Genomic DNA, 12248 nt, shown 5'->3' on the forward strand with positions numbered 1-12248 from the left:
ACCCAATTCTCAAGCTCTCTGTCTCTACCACAGCACCTGCCAAATTCTGAAGCTGACGACTATTCCAAGTCACTGGGACTTGACTGGGGACAAAGTGAAATTAACCATTTGCTGACTCAGATTTGGAAATAAAATATGAGCAAGAAACCAGTGCCTATTTCTTTAAGCCACTAAGATTTTATGACATAATTTGGCCCACCATGGCCAATACTTCAAAGTCCTAACTTCAATATTAAAGGTTGTTTGACTGTGAGTCTTAATAAAACTGTTTTTTTTTGTCAAGTTTGAAAAGTTTGAAAAAAATAGATATCTAAAAAAAATCACTGAAAATTATGTGCCATTACAACACTAAAATAATAGAAATTTAGACACTCATAGTTATTACTTTCTTTTATCATTGCAAGCTTCATGTATCAAAACATTAAAGACATATATGGACCAAGAGAAGCTCCCAAGGAGAAATTCAGTCTGAAACAGTACAACAAATAGAAAACAGAGACAGAAATGAGGCAAAAGAGATTATGCAGCCAACATACATTCCAGAAATAAAATCTGGGTCAGAGCCAGGAACTGCTGAGTTAATCAATGTGAATCAGAAGAAACAGGGTCGGAAATGAGAGACATGTATTATCCAAAATAGAGTTGCAGAATCCAATTTCAGATCAAGTATCAGGGCAAAGTCAAGACATTTCACTTAAGTAGTATAGGTGAATAGGCCTAAAAAAATTACTTAAAAAAGTTCTCTTTTGGTATTAAACTACCTCAGGCGTCACCATCATAATCCTCATCATAACAATAACAGATTGAGTCCTGTGTATTTAACGTGCATTTTCACATTGAATCATCATTGCAATCCTAGGACATGGGTGAGAAAACAGAGGGGTCTGTGACAGCACTAGAACCTACCTCATTTTAGGCAACATAAAATTGCATTCTCTCAGTCACTGTGCTAAATGACCCTTTGCCCTTCATTCTTTTGTATTTTACCAAGAGTAATCATCAGTAAGTGGTTTGGCCTCCCAACACAGAGCCAGTCTAACACATGGCATAGGCCAAAAGCAAAAGCTAAATGCATCATAACAAATTAGAAAGAGGGCTAATATGTGATCTAAATTTGCTTAACAATAAATTAAATACCCACAGGGGAAGAGGTCAGGTCAGCTTCCCTCCATTATCTTTGTCCCATCTTGTATGGATCAAACACAAAACATATTTCAAAGACACATTAGATCATCATGCTAGTGGGTGCAGTTTCTCAGGAGGGTAAGGCTACTTAAAATGGAAAAGAACTTTGCCATATTTTTATTACAGTTGCTTCTTGATTTTCTTCTTATCTGTCTTTCTCTCCCCATTTTTTTAATAAAGAAAGCGTGAGGGAGGTTCCAGGGACAGGAGGAGGGAGTGTAGGAGGAATATTGAAATCTGTCTCTCTTTAGGTAGAGCTCCACTGAGGTTCACACATGATCCAATCCAATTGACTATGATAAGAGACCAGGAAGACATATTGAGGCCAAAGCCTTAGTGAGCAGCTTTGCCTCTTTGTTTTGTCCTGTATGCGAAAACCTTTGAGAGATGGCTGTGGCTGATGGAAATATGAGGACCTGAATCCCAGATTCCAGCTTTCCCTATTTTGGAAACATGATTAACAACCCATTTATTAACATATTGATCTTCATAAGAAATATACATAAATTATTATTGTTTTGATCTTCATCACTTACTATGCCATGGCTGTGTGCTAGGTAATCTGCCTCAAAGAGATCATCTGCTTCCCTCTAAGGTGTATTGTATTAAATGAGTTAACACACTTGCACATTGTGTAGAATAAGACAATAAGTGTTCTACACTTGCACATTGTGTAGAATAAGACAACAAAATGTATTATTTATTCTGATAATGCTTACTGTCTCAATAAATCCTACAACAATGCTTTGAGGTGGACTCTACTCTCCCAGGTGAAAAAGCTGAGGCACAAATAGTCTATGTAATATTCTAAAGGTCATACCACTAATAACTACAAAATGGGGCTGGGGCTCAACACTGTCAAGTATTAGTCTACCTGCAAATCCTTTGCTCCTTCCTCTAAGCCATGCCACCTGCCTCTCTCCATGGAAGAAATTGTACATTAGGTCTAAACATTAGGCATATTGGTCCTTGTTGAAAAGAACAAGTTCATCATAATTTTGTAACTCTCAACAATGCCAGCTGCTATAAACAGTATAAAATTTATGAAAATCTGGAAGTGTTCCCACCATAATAACACAGTATTTTTCAAAAATAATTTGCATGCTATATAACACGCTTTATATATAGCAAATAAAAAGCTAATCCTAAGTGACAATATGTGGGCAGATAATGAATCACTTGGAAATATCGTGTAGCTTTTACATAGAAAATATTGTCCTCCATAAAAAGATCTGGAGTATCTTAACCCTTTGCTCTGCCATGAAACCACAGCAGGAAGCTCTGGCAAACTAATAATGTGATAAGCTCAATTCTCTACACGGCAGGAGTGAGAGCTCTCTGTCTTGTAACAACTGTTTGGATGACTTTATATAAAGAGTGGGAAAGAAAATTATACTCCTCTCCCACATATCAATGGAAATGTTTCCCATGGAGTGACTCAGCCTGAAACCCTAAACAGGAGCATGGTCTCAGCAGGCTGTAGGCAGCCACAGCAGGCTTCACGTTAGCTGCCTTCAGCATTTGTGGGGACAACACAGAAATGAGGCTGCCAATAACACCAGAAGTTTCCACCTTGTGGGAAGAATCTAGTCTTACAGCAGGAAAAAAAAAGACACTGACTGTGTTCTAAAATATGGCACTTTTCTACTGATCATCTATATTCAAAACAGCCAACATAACACACTACTCCCTTCCTATTAAAATAATAATTGTAAAATTACATCACTTACAACCTGCCAGGCACTGCTATCATTATTTGATGTATATTATTAATTCATTCAATTTAATCCTTACAACCCTTGACATATTTATTGTTTTCTGCATTTTATAGGTGCAAAGAATGGGACACAGTGACGTTGAGTAATTTTCCCAAAATGGGAAATCTAAAACATGGAGGATCAGGATTTGAATACAAGCTGTCTAGTGTGCTAGCAGCCTAACTAGGAATGTTGCGCCACTATCACTGTATTGTCCCCGATTAATTACAAGAGAAACCTTGAAGTTGAGAGAAGATTTCTTGTTACCGGGTGTAATGGACTAAATGTGTCCCCACCAAATGCACAGGTTGCTATACTACTCTCCAATAGGAAAGGTCTTTGGTAGGTAATGAGAACTAGCTGAAGTCATCAGAGTGTGGCCCCAGTTGGATTAGTGCCCTTATTAAGAGTCCCTGGGAAGCTTACTGCTCCTCCCTTACTCTTCCCAACCTGTGAGGGTACAAGTAGTAGTTTGTACCCCAGGAGGGAGCCCTTACAGAACCTGACCATGCTGGAGCCCTGGTTTTAGACTTCCAACATACAGAACTGTGAGAAGTTAAGTTTCCAGTATTTATAAGTCACCCACTCTGTGATACTTGGCTATAGCAGCCCAAACAGAACAAGATATGGGGTGTATTGTGGCAGTTGTGGAGGGAACCCAAAATCAGATCAATTGAGGAAATGATCTTTATGGTGCTATCTAGGCCTCTCATTGAGTGATTTGGTTTTACCAAATTCTCTCATCTTGACAAGAGGTCTACAGCCCCACCCCATCCCCAAAAGCATATGAAACATTCATTTGATAGCACATATAGCACATATAATAGCACATATAATCTTAACATGCTGCAAATTTAAACTTAAATCAATAACTCATTTTTTTTAATTTAATACATATAAACAGCTTCCTATTGAAAGCTACAAAACAAAGTCAAGAAAGTGAATCCAATATACCATTTTCTAATCAACTATGGAGGAATGTCACTTTGTCCACATTGCACTGCAACATGAAAAATCTGATCCTTGGGGCACCTGGGTGGCTCCGTCGGTTAGCGTCTGACTTTGGCTCAGGTCATGATCTCAAGGCTCGTAAGTTCAAGTCCTGTGTCGGGCTCTGTGCTGACAGCTCAGTGTCCAGAGCCTACTTCAGATTTTGTGTCTCCCTGTCTCTCTGTCCCTACCCTGCTCCCCATTGGTCTCTGTCTCTCTCTCTCTCAAAAATAAACAAACATTAAAAAACATTTCTTAAAGAAAAACCGGATCCTTAAATGCTGATGACAAACCGATCACATGTACTGAATAGCATGGAAAATATACTACTTTTATAATCTTCAGAATAATGTTTGTTTCCAGCTATATTTAACAATGGCAATTTATTACACAAGGATACATTCTAATCATGTTATTCTTTGCTTCCTAATTACACAGGAAACTTCATGGATGATTAAGTCATATTGTCTTGCTTATTTAAAAAAGAGCGTAGATCATGGAATTTGCACTATTTTTTTTTAATTTTCAGTTAATCAGTCAATTTGTTACAGTTAATCAGTTAATTTTTGACCCCATAAAATCAATTTTAAAGTGTTCTTATACTCACTGTGTCACTTCTTACTACCAATTTATTGAATGCTCATTAATCTTTGTCTCAATATGTTACAACTTCTACATTTATGACAATTTTTATTACCATTTTATTACACCATATTCCTTAGTCAATAAAATGAAAGTAACAGTTTATAACATATTTAATACTTTAACAATAAATTCTGTTGGAATTCTAATATCTGAATTAAGTTATTCTATGTGATAATTTAGCTATTATGGCAATAATTTGCCTATTTTATGCCAGTACTTTCATAAACATAAAATATTTTACTGATCCATGTAAATTCAATATAAGCTAAACCAAACTCAATGTTTCCTTCACTTGGGTGATTATGTCATCAAATTCCCCTATCTCTCAACTCAAATCTTTTGAACTAAACTGGATTTCTCTTTCTCTCTCTCAACTTCATTATTTCTCAAACTCTCTGTTAGTTTTAATGCTACAATATCTGAATCTATGCTTCTCTGGTTGTCTTTCATCATCCATGTTATTTAGTTTATTCTAACAGCCCACTGGCAAGATTCTAGCCTCTTTCCATACCATATACCATCCTCATCTTTACCAAATTAAACTCTTTCTTCATGTTTTTCTACCCTTAAAACCCTACATTTACTCCTCACTGTCTAACTCAAGTTTAGCATGATATATTTTAATTCCATCTCATTTTTACATCTTTAACAGCACTTACAGTCTTAATTTGTGGTATGGCTAAATATGATTCCTCTTCCTGCCTCAAATATATGCTGAATTTTCCTTTTTATCTATATTATTTCCTTCTCCATTTACCTTAAACCTATTTTTTTAAGATTCATTTTAAATCCTACTTCTTCCATGAAGACTTCCCTTTTCCCACCTCCAAATGTATATTAATGTCCTACAGAACCCCTAACTTTGTGGCACTTAAAATATTCTGCCTAGATACAGAGTCATTTATCCATTAGTTTCTAGCCTTCATTAAGCATCCTTGAAGGGAGGGTCCACATCTGTTCATATCTGTATTTCCTTCAGTACCAAGCAGAATACTCTAACAAAAGAAAGTGCTCAGAACTATTTACTTAATTATCGGATATAACACAACAGCAAAGAGCATGCAGAACGCAGTCATTCTAGACTTTATGTCCTTAATGGGATAAGAGGATGATCTGTGCTTTCAGCTGCTCAAAACAGTTTTCGAATATCAGGAACACTTCGATGTCAGAAATTTCTGCCCCCGTCCAGTGATAGTTGTTGTATTTTTATTATTGACTAAGAAAATGCACGCTTTCTTATGGCTTTGCATCTTCACTGAAAATACCCAACAACATCCTCCCAACCTCACCCTGAACACTTCAGTCCTCAAGTGAGGAAGACTCTAGAAAACTTGTAAAATTGTCCTTTTCAGATAATATGCACTGTTTATTAATGTTCCTGACTTATATGTACCCCATAAATATATTAGTATTCATTTATCCTATCTACTTCTTATTATTTCAAATTCCCCTTCTGTGTGTAATTCTTTTCCCTGCCTCTCCTCCCAAGTCTTATTGTATGTCCTGTATGCCACATCTGCTCTCTGCATAAGCAGCCCCAGCTTCCTCTTCCATTCTTGTGTCTAGTGATTGTTTTTCTCTTTCTAAAGCTTTTTGCATTCTCTTCCTCCAATCACCATAGTATTCCCACCATTCTTGCCAATCTTATTCCACTCTCTATGTGCTATTTTTTTTCTCTACTCATCATCTTCCCAACTTGCGGTGCCTCTTATTTATTACTTACTTACTTTTCTCTCTTCAATACCTTGACCCAGCTGCTATTCATATTTATAGTTGAAACTCATTTCATGAAACATGGTCCTGAAAATGTGTGGTAAAAATAAAACTGCTTATAAATTAAATCTTACTGTTTATGTGAAAAGAAACTTCATATTTAGAAATAACCTACTATAAATTGGATTGCCATGGTCTATCTTTTGTATAATCACACACACTTGAAAAGTTGGCTAAAGGTCCTGATACCCTCTCTCTAACAACCTCTAATTCCAACTCCACAATGAATCTGTGACTCCCTGCTCCCAGTCCTTTTACTAATGTTACACTAACAGAAGAAGCAACAAGGAAACAACAACAAAGCCCTCCTTTTTTCCCCTTTACTTCTGTTTGTTCTTCTACTCAGTTGCCAAATCACCAGTTTCCATTCACCCAAACTCTTACCTTTTGCTTTACTTCTGGTACAGTTGGAATATTTCCAGGCTTCATTTTGCATCTAATATCCTAGTTCTTTTTTTTTTTTAATGATATTTAAGTTTACCTTTTCCTTATTCTCATGCCCAAAGGTAGTCCCAAGTGGACCTACTTGCAAACACAAAAGACATACCTACATCTATCCCAACGTTAACCAGGATCTGTAAACCTCTAAATAATTAGTATCTGATTTAACACGAATTCCAAATAAAATCATACTACCAACAGGAATACTTACACTCAGCATATTTCTGAAGTTGGGAAAATTCTGAGGGGCTGAGGTGGGCCCACTTCTCCTGGTTGGTCATGGTGGTAGTGATGTCTCTTACATACCAGGTGAGGAATTCTTTATTCAGGTGTTTGGCAGAATTCTATACTTCAGAGTTTCCACATGGCATGTTTCATTACAAAATATCTCAAGCTTTCAAAATATGCAATCTGTCAACATGAAACCGATGTGGATGTGAGTTTGTAGTTTCAATAATATATTAAAGCACTGCAGAAAAAGAAACATAAAAATAAAAAGATCAGCATTATAGCACAAAGAAAAAATTGACAAGTTATAGAATGTTAAGAATTTTTAATTTCTAAATAATGTGTTCCAAAGTTATTCTATTTTGTGTAATACTCAATTGGTAATTGTCTATGCATTCTTTAATTGCATTTTAATGTATATTTCCTAATGCCAGATTACAGGAATAAATATGATTAAAATATAAAATGAAGAAACTTTTATGAGGTCTGTTTCATAAAAGTAGATTTTTTTGTTGTTCACGTTTATAAATCCCACATTTTAAGAGCAAACAAGGGTGTCATTTTTATGAACTTATCAATCCTTTAATATTTAAGCAATTATTATATAAAAATCCAGACCCAAATCATTAAAGGAGGCTAATCAAACCTTACACATACAATTACCAGTATAACAGATTTTTAACAATGATTTGGAATGACACTCAACTGTACCACATATATTTGAAATCAGGCAAATCAATTTTGGGAGTCATATAGAGATTTTTCCCAGCAATAAAATAAACAGAATATTTTAATTTTACAATTTGTAAAACCCAATAAAAGTTACCAAATTAAAACAATTCCAAATGTCTGACAGACTTGTGTAATGATAGTAGAATAACTACTATGAATCATGCTTAAAAAAAAATCCCTAGGTTGTCATGGTCCTACATTCACTGCCTTATCTATAAGGCAAACAAAATGACAAACCATCTGGTTTCAACTTTTTATTAAAGACAGTAATCAATTGCTCAAAGTCAGACTGGCATTGTGATCATTATAGAAAATGAAATATTTAGCAACAATGACTTAAGTTTATGGAATTGTATGCTTGGAAAGCTTATTTATACAGATGTCATTATCTCAGGCCATAGTATCTATATTTGGCATTAGTGTGTAAGCTCTCTTAGCATCTGTTTTTGTTGTTTGTTTGTTTGTTTCCCTATCAACCCCAGGACCTCACTGTCACATCCTTTCATCTTTGCCTTAAAAAAGATTCTTGTCTGTCTCATCTGTTCAGAGTTCCTGCACTCAGTTTTACGGGATGATGGTTTGCTATTTAACTGGCAATAATGAAGATACTGATGTGTTAACAAAGGCCAAATTGCTAGCTCTCTTTTTCCTGCCAGGGAATGCTCTTAAATCACAACCATGACTTTGTGGAAATAATGCAAACTAAAAGAACAGGAACATGTGATGGACATTTATTTGTGTCTTCTTTGTGATTTCATCCTTCTCACTGATTTCATCTTAATTCTTTCTTCTCCCAGTTACGTGCAGTTTGGGGACTATAAAACAAGGTGTCCTATTCTTTCCTATCTAGAGGGAGACAGATGACTCAGTCATATTTGGCACATGAGACCATCTCATGGGGCTTCAAATGTTGAATGGAGTTATTCAAGGACAGGATGAAAATAGTTGTACCTAAATGATACAGCAATAATTGGCTGCATGTCCGTGCTTGAACTAGACTGTCCAGATATCTTGTCATTTCAAGAAGCAAGTAACATTCTTTCAATTAAGCATTAAGTAGATCACAATCAGTTTCTATTGCCTACAACCCCCAAATCTTAACTGATGATAATGGAAGATCATTTATTCATTTTAAAGAAAGTTTATTTACCCCCCCTCTGTGTGCCAGAAAGCATTCTAAGCACTAGAAATGCAACAAAGATCAAAATACACCCCAAAAATGAAAATAATGTTAATTACAACAATGTGTCAGCTTTACTGAGAGCTTACAGTATGCATGGTACTCTCCTCACAGTATTTGTGTGTCAGATTATTCAGTCTTCACAAAATAACTTTGTGAGGAACCAGTGTTCTCTGACTTCAACAAACAAAGAAACTGACCCTGGATGATAAGAATCTGGTTAAATATGAGAGACACTGCTAGAAACTTAAACAATATTTACTCCTCTCCCTTGCTTCCTTGGTAACAGAACTCTAATCTTAATGAATGAAAATATATCCATCTAAAAAACTATATTCTTCAGGTTATTTGCATAATTAAATGACCAGTGAGATGTAAATAAAGTTGGATAAGGTGTATAGAAAGGTTCTACTGGGAAAAACAGCTGGCAAATTACCTTTTAACCTTTTTTCTCTTCCTCCAACTTCCTACCAGGAATGGTAACATACTGGCTGCAAATCCAGCAGTTTTTTTTTCGTTTTTTTGTTGTTTTTTTTTTGTACTTCTGAGATAAAATGGAAGGCATGTGCAAAGAATAGTAGAATCCTATAAGATAGGCTAGGAAGCCAAACAGCTAACTGCAGAAAGATTTGGCCGTCCCCCTATTTTTTGTGAATAAAGTTTTATTGGAACCAGCAAGAGGCCAATTTTTGAAGGGATCTCAATGCTAAATAAAGTTTGGGGAATTATTCTGAAGGCAGTAATAAACAGTAGAAGATCCAAAAATACGAGAAACCTGATCCCTGTGGGAAAATGTCATTATAGAAAAATGCCAATGCCTTCATTTTGTGTCTTGCTCTCACTGTATTATTCCAATAGCTTCTTAACTGGCCCCCTGAGCTCCACCTTTCTTTAATGTTGCCTGTTTGTTGAGTTCATGGACAGTCACAGACTAAGGCGATTCCAGAGGCCTGTCTGATAAATTAGCAATAAAAAGTTAATTAATATATGAGAATAGTAATGAATTGGTTAATTAATTATAGCTTTCTACCTTGTTACTTGCTGGGAAATTTATTAAAATTCCTCAATTATTTACATATTAAAAAACTCAAATTTAAAATGACTGGATAACTGATATCCTTCACATCTCTACATGAATCCCGTCTTCACAGTAAAATGTTACCTGGTCATTCAACTTAAAATTGCATATTTCATACACACCATCCCTCCATCATGCTTTTATTTGCTTTGAATATAATATCTTATCAAATGTTTAATTTATTTATATTATGTAATTCTTTGCTCCTCATGCTACAAATTAGGGGCAACATGAGTGGTTTTGAGCCCTCATAGGATTCCACAAAAAGGACAATACAAGGAAAAATACTTATTGCATTTTCCCTTGATTTTCATCCAGGTGTATGTATAGGGGTCAAGGGCAGGCCACCCCAAAATGGGCCACTTTGGAATGGAAATTATTCTGACTGAAAGCAATAGAGATCCTATAGGCTCAAAGGCAATTTTGCCCCTCCAGTAACTACATAGAAGAATCTCACTGTGTGCTCTTTTCCAGAATAAGAGTTATTAGCAGAGATAAATTTGATCAGAGTGACCCATCTTTATGGCTGGGCAAACATCTAATTACCAAACTTCTGCTTATTCTATCACCCTGTGAATTACATCCCTTTCCACTGACGTCCCAGAGCACTACCCCCCTTCTCCTTAGTTCAGGATACATATACGCCTCATTTTGCCTGTCTTTGAAATTTCAGTATCTGTATAGGTTCCCCATACATATGCTATTAAATTTGATTTTCTCCTCTTAATCTGTCTCATGTCAATTTGATTCTTAGTCTGTTAGAATACTGAAGGGGAAATGACATTCTTTCTCCCCAACACATGTATTAGATTCTATGTTACCATATTCTCTCCTGTGCTTTAAGACCTAAGTCCCACGAGGACAGTGATTTTTGTCTGTTTGCTACTTTCCTAGTACTTAAAAGAATGCTTGGTATGTAGCAGCTGATTAGTAAATAATTATGGTATGAACTCACTTACATGCTTTTTTCATAAAGAAAGACCTGGGTAGTAGAGGTAGAAAGAGCTCCTCAAGTTGAGAAAGAGAAAATGGGGCATAAAGGGGTTAGGAATATCAGTCACTACAGATTTCACTCTTACTAGGGGCCATCCGTTTCCTTCAACTCAAGAGACATGAAGCAAAGAAGTTGTAGTTAGAGGTACAAAAATTTTACACTGGGTGGCTCAGTGGATTAAGCAGCTAACTCTCGGTTACAGCTTAAGTCATGATCTCATGGTTGTGGGACTGAACCCTGCAATGGGCTCTGCTCTGCACTGTGTGTGGAGCTTGCTTGGGATTCTGTCTCTCCCTCTCTGCTCCTCCCATGCTCGTGCTTACACGTGTCCTCTCTCTCACTCTCTTTCTCAAAAATAAAATAAATGAACTTTAAAAAATTTTATTTTACACAGTTTTTGAGTACTTTATTATTGTTTTTGTTGTCAAATATAACTAAGTCCATATAAATGAGCATTATTCCCAAGGAATGCTTACATATTTATGATAACACACATGAGCGTCAGGACTATCTTTAAATTATTTTTCTATATCTAAGAAAAAAAATTACATAGCTTTCTTTAATTTAGCATGATCTTGTCAACACAAGTCCTAGTCTTTTTTTTTTTTTTTTTAAGACAGGGAGAGTGCTTGTGAGTGGGGAGAGAGAAGAGAGAGAAAAAGAAAGAGAGAGAGAGAGAATCTGAAGCAGGCTCCATACCCAGCACAGAGCCTGATGCAGGTTTTGACTCCATGATGGTGAGATCATGACCCGAGAGGAAATCAAGAGTTGGACTCTTAACCAACTGAACCAGCCAGATGGCAGAGTCCTAACTTTCTGTATCAAGAGCAGTTTCTCTGGACTGATCTAATACAATTTGCATTTTATTAAGAAGATGTTAAAGAGTAATGGCAGCCCTGAAGGACTCCAAGTAAATTCTCTTTGGTTCTTGGATTTGCTTTCTTCCAAAACTAATACACCTTGAATAAAACCTCCTCTTAATCCTTCTCCTAGTGTAAAGCCTTTGTCTTCTTACAATCCTGGTAGTGCTAACTCTCACAATGATATGTGACATGTGGTAAAGTAAGAAAAAATAAGGGTGGGATGCAAATGGAAAAGTTTTCCTAATCAAATATTTTAAACTAGTTGAACTAACATATCACAGCTCTCTATAAAGAGAAAAGTTGCATGTGTAATATTAAACCAGGAGATACAGCTATTCATGCCTCAGGAGAGGCATTCCCATGATGGCAACGCTTTCTTACA

At 36.0% G+C, this 12248-nt stretch overlaps 1 protein-coding gene across 6 annotated transcripts in view; it reads right to left on the reverse strand.

The window, feature by feature from the left end:
- The window catches only part of DGKB (diacylglycerol kinase beta), a 667308-nt gene extending 660222 nt beyond the window's left edge, over window positions 1-7086 (reverse strand). For all 6 annotated transcript variants that reach the window (XM_047848700.1, XM_047848697.1, XM_047848698.1 and 3 more), the window contains exon 1: window positions 7003-7086. In XM_047848700.1, the coding sequence (XP_047704656.1) occupies window positions 7003-7072 (70 nt within the window). In that variant the 5' untranslated portion in view covers window positions 7073-7086. The remainder of the gene's footprint in view (window positions 1-7002) is intronic.
- Between the last annotated feature and the right edge of the window lie 5162 nt (window positions 7087-12248).

This window comes from Prionailurus viverrinus, chromosome A2, assembly GCF_022837055.1.
Source record: "Prionailurus viverrinus isolate Anna chromosome A2, UM_Priviv_1.0, whole genome shotgun sequence".
In the NCBI taxonomy this organism is placed as follows: domain Eukaryota; kingdom Metazoa; phylum Chordata; class Mammalia; order Carnivora; family Felidae; genus Prionailurus; species Prionailurus viverrinus.